Here is a 9,382-nt window from a genome sequence, read left to right on the forward strand (position 1 = left end):
CAACACGGCCCAAGCTCACATGTGCATCCTGTGTCGATGCAGAGCAAGAGGGGCACAGAGGAAATCGCATCCTGTCCCTGCACCAGCCCTGGTCCCCCCGCTGTCCCTGTCCCCAGCAGTTTCGGCCTTGTCAGGGATCAGCTCTGCTCACCTACCCCGCAGATCAGTTCCTTCCGAGAGCAGCGCAGTCCTGATGGCCGTCCTTGGCGTGGCTCTCCCAAAGCAGCGGGCCCAGCCCTCGGGCACCCGTTAAATACAGAGCCCTGCCTGGGCGAGGAAGGTGCGGTGGGCAGGGGTGACACTGCGGAGCAATGACACTGGCAGCACCACTCCCGGTGCTGTGGCGGTCACCATGGGCACGGGGGAAACGTCAGCGCTGCTCTCCCACCCAGCACAAAGGTCCTGCAGGGCCGATCAATCACGTGGTGTCAGGTGATGCTGTGAGTCAGACGTCCCTGCCCTGAACCCTGGTGCGCTGCACCCAGCGTGGGTGCTGTGTGCAGGGGAGGCACGGGGCTCACGTCCTCCTGGGCCCGCTGCAGGGCAGGGGGCTCAGGGCACTGCTGACGGCCGCCTGTGTCACTGCTGAGGAACGGAGCTGGGGATGGTGGGCTCTCCCCAGCATCCGCCCCCTGAGCAGGTTGAGCTCGGTCTGCTCCGCAGATGAGGTGATGTCTGCCTTCACACCCAGCGGTGGCCTCGACCACGGGACTGACAGAGACTGGGCCTCCCATGCTTGGATCTTCCTCTCAGGGGCCTCTCCCAGTAGCACCCTCCTTCCTCCTGCTGGCTGCCTGGCATCTTGGCAGCATGCCCTCCCTTAGCACTGAGTGATTCAGTGGGCCCATTTGCACGCTGCCAAGAAGACGCTGCACAGAAAGGTATGTAGCTCCAGTGCCCGGCCTTGCTGCAGTCTCACAGAGTGTCTCAGGGTGTTTTCTGGTCAGAGACAAATTGGATGGTGAGGGCTATTAGGTGCCCAGCCATCTCCACCCAGGCAGCACGATGGGGTCCCAGCCATTGCCACCCACAGGATTCCTGTGGCACCGCCAGCCCAGCCTGCTCCCTCTGCCCCACGGATGGGAGGACAGATGCAAGGTCCAAGCTCCAGGCAATGAAAATCATTCTTGGCCAAGGAAAAGCTAGAACAGGAACATAACCTTGGGACCTCCCAAGAGAAGCAGCATCCCTGAGATGGGTGCCAAAGAAGAGCAGGAGCAAGCATGTTTCCCATCTGTATTTGTGTATCCCCGCTGTTTTCCCTGGCCCAGCTCTGAGATCCTCTCAAGCTTCTCGTTTCTCCAGCAGTGCCAACACAAGTGCTGAGCCTTGCTTTGCCTCCTCCAGCAGCCCAGTGACCATCTGCAATGTCTGCGTGGGGAGGAAGAAGGTGCATCATTTCCAGTCTGAAGGACAGGCAGTGTGTCATCTGCCCAGCCCAGGAATCTCCTCCAGTCTTTGCGGTGTCTCTGTCTCTACCCTGGCACAAGGGTACCCTTATGTCCACAACCCCCAAAGCCCCTCTAAACAGAGTCCCAGGGATCCCAGCCTCGTCCACACTACCAGGGCTGGGACACACATGCAGCTCCTGCTTACCTCAGTCTTGAATTTCTCGTCTGTTATGTCTTTGAGATTGATCATGACATTAAAATAGGCTCCAAACACTGCTGCTTCCAGCATTTTGGCTCCCACCTGTGAAAAGAGGCTTCTGGAAAGCTGACTGAAACAGAGTAGCACCTGTCAGTCTGGCAGCAGGGCAGACCCTCAGGCTGCAGTTTGTCTGCCATGGAAAGCAATGTCCCCTCTCTTCGCCTTTTCCAGATACAGCTTCTATGGTGGGAAACATTTTATGACCTTGCCAGGTGGGAAAATTTAGGCAAGGGATAATGCAGCACATCTTTCCCGAAAGGCTTGCAAGCTGCCAAAAAGTTAGTAAATGGAAAGCACTGGCCAGTTTTGGCAAGAAAAGCTGGATAGATTTCAAGCAGCAATGGAGAACCCTGTGTGGACAAGCAATGAGCTAGGCAGCCTTAAAGCCCCAGCCAGAATAGCATGTGAGCCCACTGGCCTCGGGAGCTCCTGAGTGTGGGGCTGTACCTGAAGGTCAGATTTGCAGGCCAGGTTGCCATGGTGCGCCAGCATCTTCAGTGAGGACCAGAGGTTGTTCACCTTCACTGCCAGGGTGCAGGGCACTTCCACTGCTGTTTTCAGCCCCTGCTGCATGGCGGCCGCTCGCCTGGGGTAGGGGACAGCCCCTGGTGAATGCTGAGACCAGCCCTGGGTTGCTCATCTTTTGTGTGTAAGCTCATGTGCAAACTCCCACTACCATTGCAAGCCCTCGCCAATCTGACTCACCTTTCTTTCTCCTCAGGGGTGCTTTTTGGCAGCTTCATAGCTTCCTGCAGTTAAGGAAAAGCAAGTTTGGTGGGTGAGGGGAGCTCTGAGATCCCATGTGCATCAGGGGCCACAGCAGAACCATTAGCTCCCATACTCTTCTGAACCCCTTCATAAAATTGTATAATTATAGAATCATAGAATCGATTGAGTTGGAAGGGACCTTTAAAGATCATCTAGTCTAACTGCCTTGCAATGAACAGGAACACCTGCAGCTCCATCAGGTGCTCAGATACACATCCAGCCTGACCTTGAATGTCTCCATGGAAAGGGCATCCACCACCTCTCTGGGTAACCTGTGCCAGTGCCTCACTACCTGCCCTGTAAGAAACTTTTTCTTATATCCAGTCTAAATCTCCCCTCTTTGAATTTGAATCCATTTCCCTTTGTCCTGTCATAACAGACCCAGCTAGAGAATCTGTGCCCTTCTCTCTCACAGCCCCCTGAGATAATGAAAGGCCGCTACCAGGTCACCTCAGGGTCTTCTCCAGCCTGAAGAGCCACCACCTTTCCCAGCCTGTACTCACGAAGCGTTGCATCCCTTGGAGCGTTTTGGTGGCCCTCTTCTGGACACATTCTAATAGTGCATTAGTCACTCCACCCCAAGTAACGTCCCTTCCCCCAGCCCTGCGGGGATGAGCCTGCTCCTAAGGGCATCAGGATGCAGAGCTGCCTCCTGGAACGCCTTGCCTATAAGCAGGGCTGTGGCTGGTGAGACCTCACCATATAGCTGCTGAAGGCACGGGAGTCGGCATCCACCATGGCAACCAGCTCATCCATGGCCTGGTGGAGGGGAGGGATCACGTTCCTCATGATGGGATCCAGCTGCTCGAACTGCCGCTTCCCATAGCTCATCAACCCCACCATGCAGCCCAGGGCCGCTCCCTGTGAAAGCACTGCACTAAGTCCTCCCCTGGGACACCGCACCTGCCACTACCACTGTGCCAGGTTCCCTCACCAAGGAGCCCCCAGGTGCCTGGAGAGACACCCAAGCAAGCAGGGACTCCGTGGCACAGGGCACATACCAGAGAGGCCGCAGTTGCAGCCACTGATCCTCCTCCTGGCGCTGCCGACCTCCCGCCGACTGCTCGCACAAAGGCACCCAGTGGCTTTGCAACCAGCCCCTTTTCCTCCTGTCCTGCCTGCACCAGGTACCTGCAGTACACCATGGGTCAGACCACCTCATGCTCATGGCCGCCACCAGCCAGTCCGTTTTCATTGCACACTGCCCTCTCCGCTGGCTTTTCATCCACCCCTTGGTCAGTTGGGACAGGGGCTATCACTGCACTGGGAGACCTCCCAGATGTAGGAGGGTGGGAAAGAGAAGGAGACAGGGAGCCTCATGGGGACAGATGGAAACTCAGGGACACATGCACTGGTGATGTCAGGGATTGTGCTGCATGGAGGGATGTCTCTCTGCAAACAGCATTTTATGGAATGGGAATATGCCCAGGTGCTAATTGGAACTCTGTAACCACATCCAAGGGTAAAGGGACAAGGTCTTGATAGTGCATGTGAACTTATTTGCATGTGAACTTCTCCCTCTTAAAGCAATCTTAGTGCAAGAAGCAGGCAGCAAGCTCCCCCAGCCTGGCCAGGGACAGGAATGATGAGGAGCTCCTACTCGATGATGCGCTCCCGGGGGTTGAATGGAGACAGGGAGTCCAGGCCGAGCCGGCTGACAACCTGCAAGGAGCAGCACCAACACATCAGCACCAACCTGGCACCGAGCACCCAGCCAACACATCCCACTGTGTCCTTGTGCCCCGCTTTTAATTAGCCATGGAAGAGAGCCACTACCCAAGGCAAGGCAGACTGGTTTCACCAGTGGCTCCCATCCCAAAGGTGGGAGTGGCATGTGGTATCCATGAGTGACTGGAAACCACGCGGATAAATAATTAGCTCACTCTTATCTAGCACATTCCTCACAGGGTGGCAAAGTCCCTCCCTGCTCCCTTCCCCTCTGGAACAGAAAAGCAGAGCCTGCCTCTTTCTTTCCAGCTTACACTGGTGCTGGAACATGTCCTGTTAATACTAAGCACCGTCCTTGAGCTGTGTGTCCTTTTCCTCACAGCCTTCACACAGGCAGGCTGGGCAGCTGCGTCCAGTGCTCAGTCCTAAAGGGATGGGCTCTCTGCTCCCCTGAACATCTCAGCATCCTCAGGGTTATAAATCAGTTTGTCCCACTGCTGTGCTCTCACATCTTTCCAGGCACCATTTCCCTGAGCCAAGGGTAATGGGGTATCCAATATCCAACAAGGGTCCAAGGTCCCTGCTCAGGGGCATTCTGGGAGACTGGAGGTCTTATTTGTAATCCCACCCTTGTCTCAATATTGGGAGGACTCACATTACCAGTTTGATCTTGTGTTCCTCTTCCAATATGAAGAGTTTTTCCTTCTTGATGTAAAACTCGGCTGCATCCAGCATGGCTTTCTTGGGAATGAGCCCCACCAGCTGGGATCCCACCACAGGGAGCTTCAGAGCCTGTGAAGAACATCATAAACATGAGTGTCCCCAGAGCTGCTTTTTCTGCCTCCACTGCCACCTCAGCCAGGTGACCCCCATCATGGTTCATGGAAAGGCCTTCAAAGTTGCACTCAGCTTGTGGAGATAAGGCAAGAGTTGAGGTTAGTAAAACCTTGCTTAGCTTTTGGGGTTTACGTATGGTTCAGCTCTTTGCCCAACTTGACTGAGCATAAGAGGAAAAAATTTCTTTTCAGAAAGAGTGGCAATGCATAGGAACAGACTGCCCAGGGAAGTGGTGGAGTCACCATCCCTCAAGGCTTTGAAGAAAAGGCACTGAGGGCCACGGTTAGTGGGCATGGTGGGGGTGGGTGAGCTGTTGGACTAGATGATCTTAAGAGTTCTCTTCCAACCTTAGTGGTCCTATGATTCTAAAACAAGGCAGAGCCCAGCTATGGTTTTGGGCCAAAAACCTGGAGGGAGACAAGCTTTGCAAAGCTCACCACTGACATGAGCATTGTGCACTACCTACCTCTGCGTTACAGCAGACCTCCTCATAGACAGCATGGAGCGGTGTGGTCTCAAAGTCCAGGAGATTTGTTGAAACCTGGGCTATGTTCTCCTCCTCCAAATACCAACCAATGCCTTGCACCTTCTTCAAGCTTCCAGGCTGGGGGAGACCATTGTGGTCAAAGCACAGTGATGGCAACCCAGGGCAGGACAAGCAGGGTAGTGGGCAGCACAAAGGTACCTGGTCGGCGCCACGACCTTGCTCACGGATGTTAAGGGCGATGCGGTGTGCCAGCTCCTTGGTGCACAGCAGGTTGATATTGTATGCAATCAGGAAGGTCCGGGCCCCCGTTACTGTGGCCCCCCACTGGGGAACAAAGGTTGGGGGCCCAAAATCAGGAGCCCACTCAGGTTTTTCAAGCTGGAGAGGAAGAAAGAGTGTATGAGAGCATGCTGGTAGGTAGCACAAACTGACCTCCCAGAGTTGGCCTCTCCATCTACGACCAGCATCTGCCATTAACACCACCACACTCGGCAGCACCCAAAACATCTCATCAGCTCCTCCATCTGATCAAAAAATGTTTGTGCCAAAGAGATGAAGCCCCAAATATAAAAAGGCAGCACTTTTCTTGCACTTTCCAATTGTTTCACTTCAAAACTTTCTCCTATTTCATTTCTCAGTAAAGCTTCCAAAGGCTTAATGCAGAAATGCTTAATTTGGAGCCAGAGGAGATATTTCATTCAGGTTCTCTGGGGTGTTTTGGTTACTTCTGTCACACAGGGGTCTAAATGGATTCCCCAGGCTGAGCAAGCCCATCTCCCTCATCTTCCCTGCTTCAGCCCCTGCTATCTCACTCTAGTCCATGGACATCCATCGCAGTGAGGTGCACCTTGTACCTGGATGTGTGAATACAGTGCATCCTCACCTCACACCTCTCAGCTGATGCATGCAATTGTTGGAGAAATTGTTGAGAAAGGAGGTTCCTTCCCAAAGCCAGGCTCACCTTCTTGGGGAGTGCCTCGTATTCCCCAACACGGATGGCAGGCAGGGTTCTCCTGCTCTCCTGCCTGGCTGCCTCTCCATACAGGTAAACTGCAAGGCAGAGAGGGGACGAGCATATTGTCTAACAGTCTGGTTTCAACTATTTGCCCCATTGTGCCCTTCGTGAAGCTTTTGTAAAAGAAATGCTGTATGTTTATGGTTGGGAATATGCAGGGGTATGGGGTCTGAGCCTGTCTGCCCACTCCCCACTCACCAGGCACTCCCAGCTCCTCTGATAAGCGCTGCCCAAAGATGTGGGCACAAACAACACACTCTTCCATGCTGGTGTTCATCACTGGCACAAAGGGGCAGACGTCCAGGGCCCCAATGCGAGGATGTTCACCTGGGGGCGGGGCAGAGATCAGGAGCTGGGAAAAGCAAGCAGACAAGGAGGGACAAGGACCGTTTCCCTGCTTTTTCTGCGGACTGAACATTGCCACTGCAAGGAAGGAGGATTTTATAGCAGTAATGCCTACTGTAGCCCAGGGGCAGGATGGATGCAGCCTCTCTGCAATGGGAAAATGAGCAACTGTTCTGCACCTTCTCATCAGCATCCATCCTGCAGTGCTGGAAACACATGCTTGCCTGCTGGCAGCACTTTGGTCCCTATTTCTCGATCCGGCTTGCTCTGGGAATGCTTACCCTTGTGCTGACTCATGTCAATGAGCTCCCAAGCCATGCGGGCTGCGCTCAGTGCCCCTTCAACAACAGCCTCAGGGGTTCCCACAAAGGTGTAAACAGTACGGTTGGTGGAGGCACCAGCATCCACATCCAACAGTGTGCAGCCTGGTGTCCGGGAGATGGCCTGCCCCAGCGCCTCGATCACCTGCCAAACATCCAAAGTGGGCAAGTTGGCTGGGCTGGAGAGATGCCTACTACACTCCAGCAGCTTTGCAAGGTGGGTAATGCTTTTGCTCAGGTGCCTCCACCCTGCACCAAGCAGTGCAGGGGATGCACCCACCCTCAGACTTGTCAGGAAGAAAGTGAAGATGCAGGACCTCCAGGCATGTACGTCCAACTCCCAGTTGGCAGAGCTGGGCCTCAGACATTTCCAGCCCTAATGTATCCTCAAGCCCTTGTAGAGCTGCATGCCAACGGGCACCATCACAAATTGCTGTTCCTGAGGACACTGTCCCCTGCAAACTCCAGAACAGATTTGGCTCCACAAAGCCCATTCCCACGCGGAAGCAGCAGTTTTGCAACAGTTTTGGGTTTGCTGACCTTCACCCCTGGGGCAAAGTGCAGCCTAATGCAGGTGAACCACCGCAGGCAATATTAACTTGGGTGGCATGTTTGGAAAAATAGCTGAAAGTGAGGTTTTTCTATGAGGGTGTACCAGACTGCCCAGACCCTATGGCAATCTGCAGGCAGACGGAAAGGGGTTGCCAAAGTCCTGTTTTTTACTGAATTGCAAAATGGGATCAGACACTGTGTTTGGGCATTTTCAGGATTAGTACACCGCTTTCCCCCCAGGGTAGAAGATGAAAGTTCTCACTGAATTGAATTCATTCTGATTTCAGCTGGCCCAGAAGGGCTCGAAGCGCTGAAAAACTACAAGCTAGGCCACAAGTAGCAGTGCAGAACCTGCTGCAAGACAGGCCCAGCCGCCAGCCCCCCGCTGCAGCCCACCGCCAGCCCTCACCTCCTTGTTGCATCCCTCCGAGAAGTTGGGGACACACTCCACCAGCTTGGCCATGGTCCTGGTGTCTGCCCAAACCCTGTGGCCCTAGGCTGGGCTCCTCACAGGTCTTTCTGGTTCTTGCCGTCCTGCTGGCAGCAGCAGTGTTTCCAGCACTCTGCCCAGCACCAGGGTTTCTCATTAACTGCACTGATCTACAGCCAGGAGACAGAAAATGTATTGGATCAACAGAACAGTGATTGTTTGGACTGCAGTGCTCTTGTGGGGTTTTGAGCAGCACATGCAGAGAAATCTCCAGCAGTCATTACCCATTAGTGCCCATGAGTCACTAAGGCAAGCTCACACCATGTGAAGAAAAACAAAAATCTTCTTCTGAGCCCAACCCCAGTAACCTGCTCTTGACCTGAGTACAGCCCTGTCAGCTACAGGGACACAGAAGATGGGGGCACAGAAAGGAAGAGTCCAGCTGCCCAAAGGAACAAACTGGACAAACACAACCATGAGAACCCTTTGCTGGTGGGGAGTTCTGATGTTCCAAGAGCACCAGTCTGATTCTCCCACTCTCCAGGTCCTAGGCCAATGCTAAAATCCATCACTGTGAGCAGGATTTCAACCTGCACAGGGAAACTATTGGATTTTGAGTCCACTTCCTTCCTTCACCCCTTGGCCATCACAGCTCCAGCCTAGACAACCTGGGGTGACCCCTGTTCCACACTTCAGCCATCCCTCCCTGTGGAACAGCCTCAGGTAGCCCCAGCTTTACCTTTGTCCTCCATTGCCCAGGTAGGCAAAGTCAGCAGCTGCAGGAGAGAAGAGCTGAGGAAGAATTCCTTGGAAGAGACTCCTTGAACACCATCTTGATGCAGATGTGGCTCAAGGCACAGCACCTGCACACAAGGTCTATTATTAGCTGTGACAGTGGCTTGGGGCTGGTCAGCACAGGGCTGTGGGAGAGAGATGGGCTCGCCCTCAAACACCTGAAGTGAGAGCCGTCTCCCTAGAGCAACAAGCTCCCCCACCAGCACAGTGTGCCAGCAGCCCTTGCCCTGGGCACTGCACTGCACTGGGGGAGGGCATGGCAAGGTGGTTGTAGTGCAGGTAAAGAATTGATCCATAAGAGCTATCTGTGCAAAATACCCATCAACAGGTTGAGAGTTTAGAGGGAGACCCAAATGGGAAAAGGAAACCCCGCGTCTGTGTTTTAGCCCATCAGTGCAGGGGGTGCTACAGGGGGAGCATCAACTCAGAAGGACTGAGAAAAATTTCCCAAACAACAGACCCTTCCCTCACCACCACCCAGGGGATGTAGCTCAGCGGTAGAGCGCCTGCTTTGC

At 54.1% G+C, this 9,382-nt stretch overlaps 1 protein-coding gene across 3 annotated transcripts; it reads right to left on the reverse strand.

Moving 5' to 3' along the window:
• Positions 1 to 1,222: 1,222 nt before the first annotated feature.
• FTCD (formimidoyltransferase cyclodeaminase) lies at positions 1,223 to 8,241 on the reverse strand. 3 transcript variants are annotated; one of them, XM_042875022.1, is made up of 14 exons: positions 8,052 to 8,241; positions 7,052 to 7,235; positions 6,624 to 6,752; positions 6,372 to 6,460; positions 5,609 to 5,788; positions 5,390 to 5,527; positions 4,747 to 4,878; positions 4,019 to 4,080; positions 3,420 to 3,549; positions 3,118 to 3,279; positions 2,356 to 2,399; positions 2,098 to 2,236; positions 1,597 to 1,692; positions 1,223 to 1,371 (listed from the first exon to the last, which is right to left on the reverse strand). In XM_042875022.1, exons 1-14 carry the CDS (start codon positions 8,103 to 8,105, stop codon positions 1,285 to 1,287), a joined length of 1,626 nt encoding a protein of 541 aa, XP_042730956.1. In that variant the 5' UTR covers positions 8,106 to 8,241; the 3' UTR covers positions 1,223 to 1,284. The 3 variants fall into 3 exon arrangements, with proteins under 3 accessions (XP_042730956.1, XP_042730957.1, XP_042730958.1); XM_042875023.1 differs by lacking the exon at positions 6,624 to 6,752; XM_042875024.1 differs by lacking the exon at positions 3,118 to 3,279.
• Between the last annotated feature and the right edge of the window lie 1,141 nt (positions 8,242 to 9,382).

The sequence above is a fragment of the Lagopus leucura genome, unplaced genomic scaffold (genome assembly GCF_019238085.1).
Source record: "Lagopus leucura isolate 7727_CA_CO unplaced genomic scaffold, USGS_WTPT01 Super-Scaffold_100012, whole genome shotgun sequence".
NCBI lineage: Eukaryota > Metazoa > Chordata > Aves > Galliformes > Phasianidae > Lagopus > Lagopus leucura.